Below are 21,302 nucleotides of genomic sequence, written 5' to 3' on the forward strand. Positions count from 1 at the left end.
TCTCGCTCGAAATGATAAGGTTTACTATTTTTTTGTGATAATAATACATTTTTTTCTAAAATCGAACAATATATAAAGCTAACTAAACGATGGGAGAATCATTCAACTTGAGTTGCCTCTCCATACAAGGTAAGATATAAAAATTATAAATTTTCTTTCTTTTCTTAACATTACAACAATATTTTCATGATTTTGCAGATGAAACTCGCTTTGGTGCTTTTCGCCGTTGTAGCGTTGGGTTCGGCTTATCCGACCCACAGAGATCTTCAAGGCGATCTTGAAGATATCGTCGCAACCATTCCATTATCCGAAATCAGAGCAATTGCTCGCAAATATGCTGAAAACGATGCCGAATTCCAAGAAGTTGTAAAATATTTGCAAGGACCCGAATGGGCTGAGCTTGTTCAAACAGTTGCCGACAACGAAACATGGCAAAGATTCAAAGCTTACATGTCCGATGCTGGAGTAGATATTGATGGAGTCATCCAATACCTCCACGACCTCATCGCCGGAGCTCCAATTCCCGTAGCCAAGAAATCCGAAGTTCGTAGTGTAAGAGATTTCGTCGATGAAGTCCTTGCTATTTTGGATCTTCAAGCCGTACTTGAAGCTCTCAATGACAAACTCAACAATAGCGCCGACTTCCAAGAATTCTTTGGAAAAATCTCCAGCGAAGATGCTCATCAAATGGTCGAAGAAATCCGTGCTATTCCCGAGGTTCAACGCATCGCCCAACGTCTCCGCGAAATGGGTATTGATGTTGACAAAGTTATCGATTTAGTCTACGGTCTTTTGGGATGGAGCAAGAAAATGACCACCAGAGATCTCCAAGGCGATCTTGAAGATATCGTCGCAACCATTCCATTAGCCGAAATCAGAGAAATTGCCCGTAGATATGCTGAAACCGATGCAGAATTCCAAGAAATTGTAATATATTTACAAGGACCTGAATGGGCTGAACTTGTTCAAACAGTTGCCGACAACGAAACATGGCAAAGATTCAAAGCTTACATGGCCGATGCTGGAGTAGATATTGATGGAGTCATCCAATACCTCCACGACCTCATCGCCGGAGCTCCAATTCCCGTAGCCAAGAAATCCGAAGTTCGTAGTGTAAGAGATTTCGTCGATGAAGTCCTTGCTATTTTGGATCTTCAAGCCGTACTCGAAGCTCTCAATGACAAACTCAATAATAGCCCCGAATTCCAAGAATTCTTTGGAAAAATCTCCAGCGAAGATGCTCATCAAATGGTCGAAGAAATCCGTGCTATTCCCGAGGTTCAACGCATCGCCCAACGTCTCCGTGAAATGGGTATTGATGTTGATAAAGTTATCGATTTAGTCTACGGTCTTTTGGGATGGAGCAAGAAAATGTCCACCAGAGATCTCCAAAGCGATCTTGAAGATATCGTCGCAACCATTCCATTATCCGAAATCAGAGCAATTGCCCGTAAATATGCCGAAAACGATGAAGAATTCCAAGAAATTGTAAAATATTTACAAGGACCTGAATGGGCTGAACTTGTTCAAACAGTTGCCGACAACGAAACATGGCAAAGATTCAAAGCTTACATGTCCGATGCTGGAGTAGATATTGATGGTGTTATCCAATACCTCCACGACCTCATCGCCGGAGCTCCAATTCCCGTAGCCAAGAAATCCGAAGTTCGTAGTGTAAGAGATTTCGTCGATGAAGTCCTTGCTATTTTGGATCTTCAAGCCGTACTTGAAGCTCTCAATGACAAACTCAATACTAGCGCCGACTTCCAAGAATTCTTTGGAAAAATCTCCAGCGAAGATGCTCATCAAATGGTCGAAGAAATCCGTGCTATTCCCGAGGTTCAACGCATCGCCCAACGTCTCCGTGAAATGGGTATTGATGTTGATAAAGTTATCGATTTAGTCTACGGTCTTTTGGGATGGTCCAAATAATTAAGCTATATTTTAAGTTTTGTATTTTTGATATACTTTTCATTAAATAAATTCATGTAATATTAAACGTCTTATTTCTTTTTGTATAAAAATGAAATACAAGATCAAATATATGCAGAAACTTTGAAAATAATTTCAGAAAAAAGAGAGAAAAGGGTATTTAATACTATCTACGAAAGCAGAAGAATGCCAGAAAAAAAGCTAACGCCACTCAGTGTGGTAATTGTTGTATGTTTAGCTTGATGTCATACAAACATTCCTGCGTATTATCTTCCTCTTTATAGTCGATCTCTCATTACTGAAAATCATGATCATTGGCAACTTATGCCGTCGTACACTGAGGGAAATATATTCTTGAACAAATATTATTATTCTTGGCACAAGCTTATCATATTCTTGTATCTCTACAAGAAGATCATTTTGTTAAGTGAAGAAAAACCTCATATTCTCAAAGCAAGTACACAAATATTCTTGATTCTCAAGAATACGAATTCTTTTGAAAGTAAATCAATCATCTTGAAAAAGAGTATCTTAGTGTTGCGTTAAGACTCTCATTTCCGTATCGAGAATAAATTTCTTATGTCAAGAATAACGTATCTTTCTTTTTAGAAAAACATATTCATGTAATAACAATCTTGTATAATTCTTCATTTGAGTATTATAAATTATTGACGCAAGAATGCATTTTTTGATGCAAAGATTTGATATTCTTCGATGCGAAGAATATGAGATACTTCATTCGATAATATTTCTATTCTTAAAACAAAAAAATATTTTTGTTTGAAGAGTATCTTATACTTGTTTTTAAGAAATACATTCAAGAATAAATTTTTTTGAAAGTCAAGAATAATTTCCCTCAGTGTATTCTCCATTGACTGAAAACCAGGGGTAATCTTCTGATTGAGGCCCATCCATTGGGTTGATGACCGTCCTCTGGACTTTCGTTGCTCTACGTTTCCTAATGTTATCAATTTCTCCATATTATTGTCATCTCCTCGTGTAATTCATCCAAAAAAACTCAGGATCTTGTTTTTATTTATATAAAGTCTCGCCTCATCTCATCCCACCAACACATCTTTAATACGATCTTAAGGATTTATTCGAATTTCAAATTTTTTAACATTCCTCAGTTTTTAACGACGCCATTCTTAATTCATTTTTCATCCTCATTTTGTTCATCCATCAGATAGCAAAATGCTTTACTTTCATATGATTTCCAGTCTACAGCTATTATAACTACATTGACTTTGTCGCTGATGATGGAGTAACCCGAAACTAGTACGACTTTATATAAATAAATACAAGTTATAAGTTAATATACGGTTTTTATTTGATCGTTGATCTTGCAACATGGATAATTCTTTCAAAAGTAAGATAGTATGTTCCACGGAATTCGAAGTAGCTACATCCAGCATCACGATTATAACTTTTGTTTTTCTCTACGTTAATCTTAAGGCCATATTTATTACTCTCAGTCTCAACTCCTTTAAAAGATCACCTCTTCTGATGCAGCTATCAAAGTTGTATGCTCAGTATTTCTCAGGTTTGTAATCTTCTTGCCCGCAATTGAGTTCCCTCCATTCCATTCGTTCAATGGTTTTCTCACTATATATTCTCCATAGATGTTAAAGGGATTTGGTGAAAGAACCTTGCACAGCATTTTCCAGTTGATGCATTAAAAAGTCTTTTGGTAATCCAAGATGCAGATGACCATTGGAATATTGAATTTTCGGCATTTTTGTTTGAGGTGCCTTAAATACAGGATGAATCTCAATCTATACGCATAAACTGAGGGATTTATTGCTTAGGACAAAGAATGACTAATAGATGAAAAAAATTGTAGTAAAAGTTTTTTAGTTTCCTAGATAGCTGATATAATAGGCGACATCTAGATGATGTGTTTCTTGGAAGATGGATAGGTCGAGATGGTCCAATGGCCTGGCCACAGTGATCGCCCGGCCTCAATCCTCTTGATTTATACCTTTCGGGTCCCTTAAAGAGCATAATGTACGCCACGGAAGTTAATACCCAGCAAATATTGCAAAATCAGATACATGCTGCTGCCCAGACAATCCGCCAACACCCTGGTTTAGGCTGCGCTAGTGTGAGTTCTTGGATTCGGGAAGCCCAATTGATAGAAAATATGGGAAATAACTTCGAATACTGGCTATGATATTATTTTAAAATGTTCTATGTATTCTTGATTTGAAAGTAAATATCACGGGTATCTATGAAACAGAAAATCTCTTACAATTATTTTTTTCGGCTATTAGTCATTATTCGTCATGACTCATGAGGAGTAAATACCCAAGTTAATGCGTATAGGTTGAAAATCACCCTGTATAGAATAAAACTTACGAAAAACAAATCAGTGAAGCCCAATTTCATTTTCAGAAGTAGAATAGGAACACGGGAGACACTATTTTCATCGATATCTACGCATGCATTGTAGATTACAAAAGATCCTAAGATCTATGCGAGCAATAGATCGGCTTTCTAATTGAGTGGTAGTTGCAGTTTCTCATGGAAGCAACAAATATTCGCCAAGAATACAACACACAGCTAGAATAGCGCAGATATCAACACAAGATAAGCAACAACTTAGTAGGTAAACTGATTATGAACCGAGTTTCAATCGCATACGGCATAAACAATTCCGCTTTTCCAAAATAAGTACTTTGCTATAAGAACTGATCGAAAACTCTGTATACCTACAGTTATTCCCGCAAAGCTTATTTCAATTGAAGTACTTGACTTTTCAACTTTAGTTTTTGTCCTACAATTATCTAAAATAGTTTTTTTCAGTCAAAATGATAAGGTTTACTATTTTTTTGTGATAACAATACATTTTTTTCTAAAATCGAACAATATATAAAGCTAACTAAACGATGGGAGAATCATTCAACTTGAGTTGCCTCTCCATACAAGGTAAGATATAAAAATTATAAATTTTCTTTCTTTTCTTAACATTACAACAATATTTTCATGATTTTGCAGATGAAACTCGCTTTGGTGCTTTTCGCCGTTGTAGCGTTGGGTTCGGCTTATCCGACCAACAGAGATCTTCAAGGCGATCTTGAAAATATCGTCGCAACCATTCCATTATCCGAAATCAGAGCAATTGCTCGCAAATATGCTGAAAACGATGCCGAATTCCAAGAAGTTGTAAAATATTTGCAAGGACCCGAATGGGCTGAGCTTGTTCAAACAGTTGCCGACCACGAAACATGGCAAAGATTCAAAGCTTACATGTCAGAAGCTGGAGTAGATATTGATGGAGTCATCCAATACCTCCACGACCTCATCGCCGGAGCTCCAATTCCTGTAGCCAAGAAATCCGAAGTTCGTAGTGTAAGAGATTTCGTCGATGAAGTCCTTGCTATTTTGGATCTTCAAGCCGTACTTGAAGCTCTCAATGACAAACTCAATAATAGCCCCGAATTCCAAGAATTCTTTGGAAAAATCTCCAGCGAAGATGCTCATCAAATGGTCGAAGAAATCCGTGCTATTCCCGAGGTTCAACGCATCGCCCAACGTCTCCGCGAAATGGGTATTGATGTTGACAAAGTTATCGATTTAGTCTACGGTCTTTTGGGATGGAGCAAGAAAATGACCACCAGAGATCTCCAAGGCGATCTTGAAGATATCGTCGCAACCATTCCATTAGCCGAAATCAGAGAAATTGCCCGTAGATATGCTGAAACCGATGCAGAATTCCAAGAAATTGTAATATATTTACAAGGACCTGAATGGGCTGAACTTGTTCAAACAGTTGCCGACAACGAAACATGGCAAAGATTCAAAGCTTACATGTCCGATGCTGGAGTAGATATTGATGGAGTCATCCAATACCTCCACGACCTCATCGCCGGAGCTCCAATTCCCGTAGCCAAGAAATCCGAAGTTCGTAGTGTAAGAGATTTCGTCGATGAAGTCCTTGCTATTTTGGATCTTCAAGCCGTACTTGAAGCTCTCAATGACAAACTCAATAATAGCGCCGACTTCCAAGAATTCTTTGGAAAAATCTCCAGCCAAGATGCTCATCAAATGGTCGAAGAAATCCGTGCTATTCCCGAGGTTCAACGCATCGCCCAACGTCTCCGCGAAATGGGTATTGACGTTGATAAAGTTATCGATTTAGTCTACGGTCTTTTGGGATGGAGCAAGAAAATGACCACCAGAGATCTCCAAGGCGATCTTGAAGATATCGTCGCAACCATTCCATTAGCCGAAATCAGAGAAATTGCCCGTAGATATGCTGAAACCGATGAAGAATTCCAAGAAATTGTAAAATATTTACAAGGACCTGAATGGGCTGAACTTGTTCAAACAGTTGCCGACAACGAAACATGGCAAAGATTCAAAGCTTACATGTCCGATGCTGGAGTAGATATTGATGGTGTTATCCAATACCTCCACGACCTCATCGCCGGAGCTCCAATTCCCGTAGCCAAGAAATCCGAAGTTCGTAGTGTAAGAGATTTCGTCGATGAAGTCCTTGCTATTTTGGATCTTCAAGCCGTACTTGAAGCTCTCAATGACAAACTCAATACTAGCGCCGACTTCCAAGAATTCTTTGGAAAAATCTCCAGCGAAGATGCTCATCAAATGGTCGAAGAAATCCGTGCTATTCCCGAGGTTCAACGCATCGCCCAACGTCTCCGCGAAATGGGTATTGACGTTGACAAAGTTATCGACTTAGTCTACGGTCTTTTGGGATGGTCCAAATAATTAACCTATATTTTAAGTTTTGTACTTTTGATATACTTTTCATTAAATAAATTCATGTAATATTAAACGTCTTATTTCTTTTTGTATAAAACCGAAGTATAAAATCAAATATATGCAGAAACTTTGAAAATAATTTCAGAAAAAAGAGAAAAGGGTATTTAATACGATCTACGAAAGCAGAAGAATGCCAGAAGAAAAGCTAACGCCACTCAATGTGGTAATTGTTGTATGTTTAGCTTGATGTCATACAAACATTCCTGCGTATTATTTTCTCCTTTATAGTCGTTCTCTCATTACTGAAAATCATGATCATTGGCAACTTATGCCGTCGTACACTGAGGGAAATATATTCTTGAACAAATATTATTATTCTTGGCACAAGCTTATCATATTCTTGTATCTCTACAAGAAGATCATTTTGTTAAGTGAAGAAAAACCTCATATTCTCAAAGCAAGTACACAAATATTCTTGATTCTCAAGAATACGAATTCTTAGTGAAAGTAAATCAATCATCTTGAAAAAGAGTATCTTAGTGTTGCGTCAAGACTCTCATTTCCGTATCGAGAATAAATTTCTTATGTCAAGAATAACGTATCTTTCTTTTTAGAAAAACATATTCATGTAATAACAATCTTGTATAGTTCTTCATTTGAGTATGATAAATTATTGACGCAAGAATGAATTTTTTGATGCAAAGATTTGATATTCTTCGATGCTAAGAACATGAGATACTTCATTCGATAATATTTCTATTCTTAAAACAAAAAAGTATTTTTGTTTTAAGAGTATCTTATACTTGTTTCTAAGAAATAGATTCAAGAATACATTTTTTTGAAAGTCAAGAATAATTTCCCTCAGTGTATTCTCCATTGACTGAAACCCAGGGGTAATCTTCTGATTCAGGCCCATCCATTGGGTTGATGACCGTCCTCTGGACTTTCGTTGCTCTTCGTTTCCCAATATTATTAATCTTTCCATATTATTGTCATCTCCTCGTGTAATGCATCCAAAAAACCTGAGGATATTTGCAAGACAAAAAGAAGATAATAAAAACCATATATTAACTTCTAACTTGCATTTATTTATATTAACTCTCGCCTCATCTCATCCCACCAACACACCTTTAATACGATATTAAAGGTTTATTCGAATTTCTAATTTTTTAACATTTCACACTTTTTGTCGACGCCATTCTTAATTCATTTTTCATCCTCATTTTGTTTATCCATCAGATAGCAAAATGCTTTACTATCACATGATTTCCAGTCTACACCTATTATAGCTATATTGACTTTGTCGCTGATGATGGAGTAACCCGAAACTAGTACGACTTTATATAAATAAATACAAATTATAAGTTAATTAACATGAATAACTCTTTCAAAAGTAAGATAGTATGTTCCATGAAATTCGGAGTATGTACATCCAGCATCACGATTATAACTTTTGTTTTTCTCTACGTTAATCTTAAGGCCACATTTATTACTCTCAGTCTCAACTCCGTTTAGAAGACACCTCTTCTGATGCAGCTATCACATTTGTATCCTCACTATTTCTCAGGTTTGTAATCTTGCCCGCAATTGGGCTCCCTCCATTATTCGTTCAATGCTTTTCTCACTATGTATTCTCCATAGATGTTAAAGAGATTTGGTGAAAGAACCTTCCACAGCATTTTCAAGTTGATGCATTAAAAAGTTTTTTGGTAATTCAAGAAGCAGATGACCATTGGGATATTGAATTTTCGGCATTTTTGTTTGAGGTGCCTTAAATACAGGATGATTCTCAATCTATACGCATAAACTGAGGGATTTATTCCTTAGGACAAATAATGACTAATAGATGAAAAAAATTGTAGTAAAAGTTTTTTAGTTTCCTAGATATCTGATATAATCGGCGACATCTAGATAATGTGTTTCCTGGAAGATGGATAGGTCGAGATGGTCCAATGGCCTGGCCACAGTGCTCGCCAAGCCTCAATCTTCTTGATTTATACCTTTCGGGTCACTTAAAGAGCATAGTGTACGCCACGGAAGTTAATACCCAGCAAATAATGCAAAATCAGATACATGCTGCTGCCCAGAAAATCCGCCAACACCCCGGAAAATATGGGAAATAACTTCGAACACTGGCGATGTTATTTTAAAATATTCTATGTACACTTCATTTGAAACTAAATATCACGGATATCTATGAAACAGAAAATCTCTTACAATTATTTTTTTCGGCTATTAGTCATTATTCGTCATGAGAAGTAAATACCCTAGTTTATGCGTATAGGTTGAGAATCACCCTGTATAGGATAAAACTTACGAAAAACAAATCAGTGAAGCCCAATTTCATTTTCAGAAATGAAATAGGAACACGAGAGGCACTATTTTCATCGATATCTACGCATGCATTGTAGATTACAATGGATCCTAAGATCTATGCGAGCAATAAATTAGCTTTCTAATTGAGTGGTAGTTGCAGTTTCTCATGGAAGTAACAAATATTGGCTAAGAATACAACACACAGCTAGAATAGCGCAGATATCAACACAAGATTAGCAACAACTTAGTAGGTAAACTGATTATGAATAGAGTTTCAATGGCATACGGCATAAACAATTCCGCTTTTCCAAAATAAGTACTTTGCTATAAGAAATGATCGAAAACTCTGTATACCTACAGTTATTCCCGCAAAGCTTATTTCCATTGAAGTACTTGACTTTTCAACTTTAGTTTTTGTCCTACAATTATCTAAAATAGTTTTTTTCAGTCAAAATGATAAGGTTTACTATTTTTTTGTGATAACAATACATTTTTTTCTAAAATCGAACAATATATAAAGCTAACTAAACGATGGGAGAATCATTCAACTTGAGTTGCCTCTTCATACAAGGTAAGATATAAAAATTATAAATTTTCTTTCTCTTCTTAACATTACAACAATATTTTCATGATTTTGCAGATGAAACTCGCTTTGGTGCTTTTCGCCGTTGTAGCGTTGGGTTCGGCTTATCCGACCCACAGAGATCTTCAAGGCGATCTTGAAGATATCGTTTCAACTATTCCATTATCCGAAATCAGAGCAATTGCTCGCAAATATGCTGAAAACGATGCCGAATTCCAAGAAGTTGTAAAATATTTGCAAGGACCCGAATGGGCTGAGCTTGTTCAAACAGTTGCCGACAACGAAACATGGCAAAGATTCAAAGCTTACATGTCAGAAGCTGGAGTAGATATTGATGGAGTCATCCAATTCCTCCACGATCTCATCGCCGGAGCTCCAATTCCTGTAGCCAAGAAATCCGAAGTTCGTAGTGTAAGAGATTTCGTCGATGAAGTCCTTGCTATTTTGGATCTTCAAGCCGTACTTGCAGCTCTCAATGACAAACTCAATAATAGCGCCGACTTCCAAGAATTCTTTGGAAAAATCTCCAGCGAAGATGCTCATCAAATGGTCGAAGAAATCCGTGCTATTCCCGAGGTTCAACGCATCGCCCAACGTCTCCGTGAAATGGGTATTGATGTTGATAAAGTTATCGATTTAGTCTACGGTCTTTTGGGATGGAGCAAGAAAATGTCCACCAGAGATCTCCAAAGCGATCTTGAAGATATCGTCGCAACCATTCCATTAGCCGAAATCAGAGCAATTGCCCGTAGATATGCTGAAACCGATGCCGAATTCCAAGAAATTGTAAAATATTTACAAGGACCCGAATGGGCTGAACTTGTTCAAACAGTTGCCGACAACGAAACATGGCAAAGATTCAAAGCTTACATGTCCGATGCTGGAGTAGATATTGATGGAGTCATCCAATTCCTCCACGACCTCATCGCCGGAGCTCCAGTTCCCGTAGCCAAGAAATCCGAAATTCGTAGTGTAAGAGATTTCGTCGATGAAGTCCTTGCTGTTTTGGATCTTCAAGCCACACTTGCAGTTCTCAATGATAAACTCAATACTAGCCCCGAATTCCAAGAATTCTTTGGAAAAATCTCCAGCGAAGATGCTCATCAAATGGTCGAAGAAATCCGTGCTATTCCCGAGGTTCAACGCATCGCCCAACGTCTCCGTGAAATGGGTATTGATGTTGATAAAGTTATCGATTTAGTCTACGGTCTTTTGGGATGGAGCAAGAAAATGTCCACCAGAGATCTCCAAAGCGATCTTGAAGATATCGTCGCAACCATTCCATTAGCCGAAATCAGAGCAATTGCCCGTAAATATGCCGAAAACGATGAAGAATTCCAAGAAATTGTAAAATATTTACAAGGACCTGAATGGGCTGAACTTGTTCAAACAGTTGCCAACAACGAAACATGGCAAAGATTCAAAGCTTACATGTCCGAGGCTGGAGTAGATATTGATGGAGTCATCCAATACCTCCACGATCTCATCGCCGGAGCTCCAATTCCCGTAGCCAAGAAATCCGAAGTTCGTAGTGTAAGAGATTTCGTCGATGAAGTCCTTGCTATTTTGGATCTTCAAGCCGTACTTGAAGCTCTCAATGACAAACTCAATAATAGCGCCGAATTCCAAGAATTCTTTGGAAAAATCTCCAGCGAAGATGCTCATCAAATGGTCGAAGAAATCCGTGCTATTCCCGAGGTTCAACGCATCGCCCAACGTCTCCGCGAAATGGGTATTGACGTTGACAAAGTTATCGACTTAGTCTACGGTCTTTTGGGATGGTCCAAATAATTAACCTATATTTTAAGTTTTGTACTTTTGATATACTTTTCATTAAATAAATTCATGTGATATTAAACGTCTTATTTCTTTTTGTATAAAAACGAAATACAAGATCAAATATATGCAGAAACTTTAATGCGATCTACGAAAGCAGAAGAAAAAAAGCTAACGACACTCTGTGTGATATTGTCATATGATTAGCTTGATGTTATAAAAACATTCCTGCGTATTATCTTCTTCTTTCTAGTCGTTCTCTCATTACTGAAAATCATGATCATTGGCAACTTATAATAATCTTCTGATTCAGGCCCGTCCATTGGGTTGATGACCCTCCTCTCGACTTTCGTTGCTCTACATTTCCCAATATTATCAACCTCTCCATATTATTACAATCTCCTCGTGTAATGTGTCCAAGAAAGTTCCTCTCAGTTCCTCTGTTCCACGGAATTCGGAGTCTGTACATCCAACATCACGATTATAACTTGTCTTTTTTTTACGTTAATCTTAAGGCCACATTTATTTTCTTATTGAGTGGTAGTTGCAGTTTCTCATGGAGGTAACAAATATTGGCTAAAAATACAACACACAGCTAGAATAGCACAGATCCCAACGCAAGATAAGCTGCAGCTTAGTAGATAAACTGATTATGAACCGAGTTTTAATCGTATGCGACATAAACAATTTTGATTTGCCAAAATAAGTACTTTGCTATAAAAATGATGATGAAAACATTGTATACCTACAGTTATTCCCGCAAAGCTTATTTCAATTAAAGTACTTGGCATTCCAACTTTAGTTTTATTCCTACAATTATCTAAGATAGTTTTTTTCTTTAAAATATCTTCTCCTCTATAAATTTTAAATATAAAAATCGCCCGTTGTCTCTGCAACGTTAAACCGTCCGGAAGCAAAAGATTTCCTTCGATTTCATCGTTTATGTTCGGATTAGCCAAAGGCACTTTGGCTTGACTGTCCTTTGTAAGAACGGTGAAAGTTATTTTTAAATAACCTCTCGGTCCTGTATGTTTCGGAGATTTCGATGTGAGGATTGCCCATTTTTGATAAAAAATATGGTCTGGTTGATTCCAAACCGTGGCTACATCGAGTCTACAAAATCCCAAACTTTTTTTCCTACACCAACATTTTCCAGGCTTTATAACCTATTAACAAGAAAAAGTTATTTAATTGTAACAAGTTCAAAAATAACGTTAACTTACCGTTATCAAAATTTGTTTATCTAGGAGAGTTTGAAGATCTGTTCTGAACTCAAAAACGAAATACTAAGAAAACGAATGATAATAATTAATTTTACTAAATGTAATGTGCCAAACAAATAACCCGAATTAACTCAAGATACTACTAAAGATTGATAACAAGAAAACATTTAATTTTAGTAGGTTTTGAGCAAATATAGCTAATATAAACGTGTGATCGGCTAATATTATACATCATTAGAAAGCTTACACAATTTTTTATAAGATATATATTCTGCCTAAATCTCGTCTTATCATATAAAGATGGTATTGTCCCGGAAATGTGAGAGCAATAGGAAAATATGAGATGATGCTTGATTTTTTGTAAGTAATTACTTGTGCACAGGGGCGATCGACTTTTATTATATATCACTAGAAAGAGCAGAAAATTTCTTATAAGATGTATGTGTTGCTTCACTTTCATCATGTCATATAAAGAAGTTATTGCCCCAGTAATATTTAAAAGCTAGTAAATATGCAATTTTAGTAATTGTTAGTGTAATATAACTTATGCAAACGTATGATCAACTGTCATTATATATCATTAGAGAGCCCAAACAATTGCTTATAAGATACGTATGCTGCTTGAGTTTCTTCTTATCATATAAAGATGGTATTGTCCCTGAAAATGTTAAAACACCAAGAAAATATGGGATGATGGTGGATTTTTGCAAGTAACTACTTGTGACGAGGTGGAATCAACTTCTATCATATATCACTAGAAAGAGCAGAAAATTTTTTATAAGATGTATGTGTTGCTTCACTTTCGTTATATCATATAAAGAAGTTATTGCACAAGTAATATTTAAAAACTGGTAAAAATACAATTTTAGCAGTTTTTGGTGAAATATAACTTATACAAACGTGTGATCAACTTCCATTATATATCATTAGAGAGTTCAAACAATTGCTTATAAGATGCGTATGCTGCTTAAGTTTCTTCTTATCATATAAAGATAGTATTGTTCCTGAAAGTGTTAAAACACCAAGAAAATATGGGATGATGGTGGATTTTTGCAAGTAACTACTTGTGACGAGGTGGAATCAACTTGTATCATATATCACTAGAAAGAGCTGAAAATTTTTTATAAGATGTATGTGTTGCTTCACTTTCGTTATAACATATAAAAAAGTTATTGCACAAGTAATATTTAAAAACTGGTAAAAATACAATTTTAGCCGTTTTTGATGAAATATAACTTATACAAACGTGTGATCAACTTCTATTATATATCATTAGAGAGTTCAAATAATTGCTTATAAGATACGTATGCTGCTTGAGTTTCTTCTTATCATATAAAGATGGTATTGTCCCTTAAAATGTTAAAACACCAGGAAAATATGGGATGATGGTGGATTTTTGCAAGTAACTACTTGTGACGAGGTGGAATCAACTTCTATCATATATCACTAGAAAGAGCAGACATTTTTTTATAAGATGTATGTGTTGCTTCGCTTTCGTTATATCATATAAAGAAGTTATTGCACAAGTAATATTTAAAAACTGGTAAAAATACAATTTTAACCGTTTTTGGTGAAATATGACTTATACAAAGGTGTGATCAACTTCCATTATATATCATTAGAGAGCTCAAACAATTGCTTATAAGATGCGTATGCTGCTTGAGTTTCTTCTTATCATATAAAGATGGTGTTGTTCCTGAAAATGTTAAAACACCAGGAAAATATAGGATGATGGTGGATTTTTGCAAGTAACTACTTGTGACGAGGTGGAATCAACTTCTATCATATATCACTAGAAAGAGCAGAAAATTTTTTATAAGATATATGAGTTGCTTTACTTTCGTTATATCATATAAAGAAGTTATTACACAAGTAATATTTAAAAACTGGTAAAAATACAATTTTAGCCGTTTTCGGTAAAATATGACTTATACAAACGTGTGATCAACTTTCATTATATATCATTAGAGAGCTCAAACAATTGCTTATAAGATACGTATGCGGCTTGAGTTTCTTCTTATCATATAAAGATGGTACTGTCTCTGAAAATGTTAAAACACCAGGAAAATATGGGATGATGGTGGATTTTTGCAAGTAACTACTTGTGACGAGGTGGAATCAACTTCTATCATATATCACTAGAAAGAGCAGAAAATTTTTTATTAGATGTATGTGTTGCTTCACTTTAGTCATATCATATAAAGATGGTATTGTCCCGGAAAATATTAAAACACCACGAAAATAGGCATAAAAAAACAATTTTTCTGCAAGTAATACTTGTGCAAACTTGCAATCATCTGTTGATATATGTCATTAGAAAGAGCAGAATTTTTTTTAATAAGATGTATATGTTGCTTTAGTTCGCTCATATCATATAAAAAAGTTATTGCCAAAGTTTTACCATCTGGACTCATTAATCTTTTTTGAGCAAAAAGAAGCTCAAGTTGAGATTAGAAAATACCTGAAGGAAAGCAGCTACATATACCTAAGGATCGATCATTTTTTTGATTTATTGAATATTTTGTTTGCTTCTCCAGCTAGGTTACTAAATACAACTTAGAAATTGAATATCTACAATAATGGTTTTTAATTTTTGGCAAATTTTGTGTTGTATTGTTAATAAAAATATTTCAAATATCATAAACGGTGAGTAAGGAATATGGGAAAGGTTAAACTTACATTTTACTAACAAGAACGATTTTCTCGTTGAAACCAGTCTCACAGCTTGATCTTCAAGTTTGAATCTTCTTTTCTGATTTTGTCGCTATCAAAAGAAACCACTTTGTTTTTGAATTAGATTAGGTACATTTTTCGCTATAATTTTTTTCTTGTTATCACTGGGTTGGTTATAAATACTTATATTTTTAAAATTTAATTAAAAATCGAATAAGATACGAGTGGGTAAAAGTTAAAAATCAGCAGCGCATGCAATTTTTTATACGATAATATTTAAATCGCATCGAGTATTTGCACGAGACCTTTAATCGTAATAATATGAAAAGGGAAAAATTCATAATTAAAAGTGCCTTCTAGAATTAATCTACGATCCATTAAATGCTTATGTAATTCGGGATATTTGTTTAGCACTTATAGATTGAAAATGGACCTTGGAGCTTTAAATTACTGCTGTAAATAGGAAACATACTTCGTTAAAAAAAGGGCAATCCGTGCTTTTTCTCACGCCGGTTTTTTGGGAGAAATTTCCGATTTTGATTCTAACGTAAGAGTCCATTGAGGGCCAAGCAAAATGTCTACCTTCCAAAACCGTTACGTTTATTAAAAAGAATTCTTTTTTCGCTGTCATCTCATTTACAAATAAAACTTCTTTTAAAAACAATCAGATTGACTTTACGTCAAAAACGTGTAACATCAATAGTGCTTCAAGCTTGTTATAAAAAATATGTTTACCGTGATAATAATTAAACTATTAGTTATCGATAATGTGATTAAATATAAAACCGCAATACCACTTAAGTGTTTTTAGAAAAATAAGTTTTAGTTAAAAATCGCTCGAAATGATAAGGTTTACTATTTTTTCGTGATAATAATACATTTTTTCGAAAATCGAACAGTATATAAAGCTAACTTGACGATGGGAGAATCATTCAACTTGAGTTGTCTCTTCATACAAGGTAAGATATAAAAATTATAAATTTTCTTATTTTCCTTAACATTACAACAATATTTTCATGATTTTGCAGATGAAACTCGCTTTGGTACTTTTCGCCGTTGTAGCTTTGGGTTCGGCTTATCCGACCAACAGAGATCTTCAAGGCGATCTTGAAGATATCGTCGCAACCATTCCATTATCCGAAATCAGAGCAATTGCTCGTAAATATGCTGAAAACGATGCTGAATTCCAAGAAGTTGTAAAATATTTGCAAGGACCCGAATGGGCTGAGCTTGTTCAAACAGTTGCCGACCACGAAACATGGCAAAGATTCAAAGCTTACATGTCCGATGCTGGAGTAGATATTGATGGAGTCATCCAATACCTCCACGACCTCATCGCCGGAGCTCCAATTCCCGTAGCCAAGAAATCCGAAGTTCGTAGTGTAAGAGATTTCGTCGATGAAGTCCTTGCTATTTTGGATCTTCAAGCCGTACTTGAAGCTCTCAATGACAAACTCAACAATAGCGCCGAATTCCAAGAATTCTTTGGAAAAATCTCCAGCGAAGATGCTCATCAAATGGTCGAAGAAATCCGTGCTATTCCCGAGGTTCAACGCATCGCCCAACGTCTCCGCGAAATGGGTATTGATGTTGACAAAGTTATCGATTTAGTCTACGGTCTTTTGGGATGGAGCAAGAAAATGACCACCAGAGATCTCCAAGGCGATCTTGAAGATATCGTCGCAACCATTCCATTAGCCGAAATCAGAGAAATTGCCCGTAGATATGCTGAAACCGATGCAGAATTCCAAGAAATTGTAATATATTTACAAGGACCTGAATGGGCTGAACTTGTTCAAACAGTTGCCGACAACGAAACATGGCAAAGATTCAAAGCTTACATGGCCGATGCTGGAGTAGATATTGATGGAGTCATCCAATACCTCCACGACCTCATCGCCGGAGCTCCAATTCCCGTAGCCAAGAAATCCGAAGTTCGTAGTGTAAGAGATTTCGTCGATGAAGTCCTTGCTATTTTGGATCTTCAAGCCGTACTTGAAGCTCTCAATGACAAACTCAATAATAGCGCCGAATTCCAAGAATTCTTTGGAAAAATCTCCAGCGAAGATGCTCATCAAATGGTCGAAGAAATCCGTGCTATTCCCGAGGTTCAACGCATCGCCCAACGTCTCCGTGAAATGGGTATTGATGTTGACAAAGTTATCGATTTAGTCTACGGTCTTTTGGGATGGAGCAAGAAAATGACCACCAGAGATCTCCAAGGCGATCTTGAAGATATCGTCGCAACCATTCCATTAGCCGAAATCAGAGAAATTGCCCGTAGATATGCTGAAACCGATGAAGAATTCCAAGAAATTGTAAAATACTTACAAGGACCTGAATGGGCTGAACTTGTTCAAACAGTTGCCGACAACGAAACATGGCAAAGATTCAAAGCTTACATGTCCGATGCTGGAGTAGATATTGATGGAGTCATCCAATACCTCCACGATCTTATCGCCGGAGCTCCAATTCCCAAACCCATGAAATCCGAAATTCGTAGTGTAAGAGATTTCGTCGATGAAGTCCTTGCTATTTTGGATCTTCAAGCCGTACTTGAAGCTCTCAATGACAAACTCAATAATAGCGCCGAATTCCAAGAATTCTTTGGAAAAATCTCCAGCGAAGATGCTCATCAAATGGTCGAAGAAATCCGTGCTATTCCCGAGGTTCAACGCATCGCCCAACGTCTCCGCGAAATGGGTATTGATGTTGATAAAGTTATCGATTTAGTCTACGGTCTTTTGGGATGGTCCAAATAAATAACCTATGTTTTAATCAAGTTTTATACTTTTGATATACTTTTCATTAAATAAATTCATGCAATATTAAACGTCTTATTTCATTTTGTATAAAAACGAACTACCCAAAAATATATTATTATTAACAGGTTATACAAAATTGAATAAAATTATACAGGTGTTTCATAATATATGTGCAGGATTTCAAGATGTGATAGCTTGTCTAATTTTTTTTCAACAAGTAGGCTTTCAATTTTATAACAAAAGCTACCTCCTGTCAAAATAACAATTAGTTTGTACCTGCAAAAAGTAAACTTGTATTACAAATTTAAAAATGAATTACAGAAACGCTGAAATGTGCGAAATACATTACCTTTACGGAATGGGGTGCGGTAATTCGGCAGAAGCAAGGCGGTTGTATCAAGAAAGACATCCTGATCGCCCAGTACCACACCATAACTTGTTTCTACGCATTCACCAACGACTATGGTAAAATTGAACTTTTAAAAGAAATATTGATAATGGGCGGCCTATGGAAGTTGCAAATTCCCAAGTGGAAGAACGAAATTGATGAAAATCCGACCACAAGTACCAGAAAAATTGCTCATAACTTAAACCTATCTCACTCGACGGTTTGGAGAATTTTGAAAAGGCAACTTTTGTATCCCTACCATATTGGCTTTTTGTTCATGGTTGCAAGACAAAATAGCTCAAAATCCTAAGTTTGGAGCCGAAGTTCTGTTTACTGATGAAACATCTTTCTCGAAGGATGGTATTTTCAATTTTCACGATAACCACATATAGGCAGAAGAAAATCCACATGAAATTGCAGAAGGCCATCATCAGCAACAATTTTCCATAAATGTTTGGTCTGTCATCGTCCGTGATCATTTGATAGGCCCACATTTTTTATCGAACAGATTATACGGTGCATATTATCGATTTCTAGAAGAAGTACTGCTGGAACTGCTGGAAGATGCACCGCTTCAAGTACAAAACATGTACTTTATGCACGATGGAGCTCCGGCCCACTTTAGTTTGGTTATTATAGCTATTAGATTCTCCAGGTTCATCTTTGATGTATAGATAAAGGAATATAGATGTAAAGATGAAAATTTTTTATTAACTATTCAGGATCTGTGCTACATATGTTTCGACTCACCGCAGAGTCGTCATCAGGCACGACTAAAATAATATATAAAGTAAATAATATAAATAAAAATATTAAATTAATTACCGTCAAATGGGTTCACAAGTGAAGGTTGTAGAGTAATGACCTCAACATAAATATCAATGTTTAAACAAATGTTTTCTCGTGTACAGACAATACAACCAAATGTTATGGTACTTTAAAACAACGGAAAAATTCTTGAATAATCAGATACAATCACAATTCAATTTGTTACACATTAAAAATTAAAACGAATACGATACAAAACCGGCTCAGACGAGAGTCTAGCAATTTTGTTTGTTATTTATAAGCATTTGGCTCATGTTATTGTTGTTTGTGAAAGCGACATTAATGTTATGCTTGAATAGGATTTCTTTAAATTTGTATTGTAGATTAGGTTGATAAGGTACTTTTACATAAGTTAGTTTTTGTTTACATCTAGGGAAAATTAAGTTGTTTATATTACTTCTATGGAAACTATTGTAGAAGGTCTGAATATCTTTTATATCAGATCCATTTTTAAGTCCAATTTCTGTTATCAGAATCAATTCATTGGTGAAGTCTCTATTGCTAAGTGGAATGTGTACAGCTCTATGGAAGAAGAATCGAAATGCTGCAGTTTTATGGCTTATGCAATTGAAAGACTTTTTAGGTATCACACAGTCGGTAGCAGTTGGCTTTCTATATATATTGAAATCCAATGATTTGTCATTTGTATGTCTTTTTATAGTTAAGTCTAGGAAATTAATGCTACGGTTAGATTCTAGCAGCTAATATTATTAAAGACATTCATGAGAGCGCTAAGCATTGCGTGGTTACCCTCGTAAATCATTAATATATCGTCGACGTATCTAGTGTAGAACTTAATATCTTTTGTAAATAAACGGTATTTGTCGGAAAATAGAGTGCTTTTAAAGGAACTAACGAAGATGTCAGAAAGTATACCCGATACTGGAGACCCCATTGGTAAACCATCTTTCATCATATAGTATTTATTATTGAAAATGAAGAAGTTCTGCTTGCAAACGTGATTAATTACTTCAATGAGGTTATCAATGTCTTCAGTTTTAATGTCATAAAAGTCATTGATGTTCTGTAAGAGTGTCTTTTTAATGATGTGCATAGTGTCGTTTACTGGTATGTTGGTATACAAATTCTTTATGTCAAACGAAATAAGCCTTGATTTATTATTGATAGTGACATCCTTAAGTTTGTGTATTAGTTGTATGGAGTTTTTTATATTATGTTTTATTGTAGAAGTAAAGTTTTCATAGAGAAATCTTTGAATGTTTTTAGAGATCTTTTCAGATGGAGTATTAGCATTACTCACAATGGGCCTAATGCTATGGTATATTTTATGCAATTTTATGAGACACTTTAAACAAGGTGTTAGAGGGTTCATTTGGACTGAGTTATAAGTATTTATGTTAAATTTCTCCAGGCTTATCTTATTTTTATTTATTAAGACTTTAAGTTTTTTATGATATTGCAAGGTGGGGTCCTTATTAAAGTGTTGTATGTTATTTTGTTTCAAAAATTCTATAGTTTTGTCAATGTATGTCAATCTATCGAGTATGACTAGCCCTGCATTCTTGTCGCCTGGCGTTACAATCAGGTTATTATCATCTATCTTCTGTTTGAGCTTACTAATATTTCTCATTATAATCTCTTGGTATTGTGAGTTTTTATTGTTTGTGTTTGAGTCTTTTAAATATTTTATGCTTTCACTAGCTATATTATGGAAATTATTGTGTTTGTGAAGTTGTGATTCCAGTATTATGGCCAATTCTATAGGGTTTTTATATTTTTGAATTGAGTATTTATGTCCCAAATTTAAAATATCTATGTCGTCGTTTGAAAATTGAGTATTGCTGAGGTTAGTAAATCTTGGCGCAAAATTATTGACATATTTCTCATTATGAACTTTTATCGAAAAGTGTGTTTTATCTAATGATATTCTTAGTTTGGTTATATACCCAGATCGTTGGATCGGTCGAGGAGGTTCGCACCCTTGGCCACCGCGATCTCGGGAATTTAATTGTTTAGATTTTTTCTTTTGGGGCCATCTGAAAACCCTAGTCTACGCTACTCAAGTTGAAAATGTTGACCAATTAAAAGACAGCATTGTTGTATCTTGCGACATAATTCGGAACACTCCGTGA

General features: G+C 35.6%; 5 protein-coding genes across 5 annotated transcripts; 4 read left to right on the top strand and 1 right to left on the bottom strand.

The window, feature by feature from the left end:
• Window positions 1–26: 26 nt before the first annotated feature.
• LOC111426820 (uncharacterized) lies at window positions 27–1,999 on the top strand. The gene is made up of 2 exons (XM_071194630.1): window positions 27–129; window positions 199–1,999. The coding sequence occupies exon 2, from the start codon at window positions 199–201 to the stop codon at window positions 1,930–1,932; it is 1,734 nt and encodes a 577-aa protein (XP_071050731.1). The 5' UTR covers window positions 27–129; the 3' UTR covers window positions 1,933–1,999.
• A 2,762-nt stretch (window positions 2,000–4,761) lies between these two features.
• LOC111426816 (uncharacterized) lies at window positions 4,762–6,730 on the top strand. Its single transcript, XM_071194637.1, has 2 exons — window positions 4,762–4,860; window positions 4,930–6,730. The coding sequence occupies exon 2, from the start codon at window positions 4,930–4,932 to the stop codon at window positions 6,661–6,663; it is 1,734 nt and encodes a 577-aa protein (XP_071050738.1). The 5' UTR covers window positions 4,762–4,860; the 3' UTR covers window positions 6,664–6,730.
• Window positions 6,731–9,613: 2,883 nt separating this feature from the next.
• LOC139429152 (uncharacterized) lies at window positions 9,614–11,414 on the top strand. The gene has a single exon (XM_071194642.1). It carries the CDS (start codon window positions 9,614–9,616, stop codon window positions 11,345–11,347), a length of 1,734 nt encoding a protein of 577 aa, XP_071050743.1. The 3' UTR covers window positions 11,348–11,414.
• Window positions 11,415–11,800: 386 nt separating this feature from the next.
• LOC139429155 (otoferlin-like) lies at window positions 11,801–16,511 on the bottom strand. The gene is made up of 3 exons (XM_071194647.1): window positions 15,701–16,511; window positions 12,556–12,618; window positions 11,801–12,498 (listed from the first exon to the last, which is right to left on the bottom strand). The coding sequence occupies exons 1-3, from the start codon at window positions 15,857–15,859 to the stop codon at window positions 11,983–11,985; spliced, it is 738 nt and encodes a 245-aa protein (XP_071050748.1). The 5' UTR covers window positions 15,860–16,511; the 3' UTR covers window positions 11,801–11,982.
• LOC139429130 (uncharacterized) lies at window positions 16,111–18,061 on the top strand. Its single transcript, XM_071194624.1, has 2 exons — window positions 16,111–16,187; window positions 16,257–18,061. The coding sequence occupies exon 2, from the start codon at window positions 16,257–16,259 to the stop codon at window positions 17,988–17,990; it is 1,734 nt and encodes a 577-aa protein (XP_071050725.1). The 5' UTR covers window positions 16,111–16,187; the 3' UTR covers window positions 17,991–18,061.
• Window positions 18,062–21,302: the final 3,241 nt, after the last annotated feature.

Source organism: Onthophagus taurus, chromosome 1 (genome assembly GCF_036711975.1).
Source record: "Onthophagus taurus isolate NC chromosome 1, IU_Otau_3.0, whole genome shotgun sequence".
Classification (NCBI taxonomy): domain Eukaryota; kingdom Metazoa; phylum Arthropoda; class Insecta; order Coleoptera; family Scarabaeidae; genus Onthophagus; species Onthophagus taurus.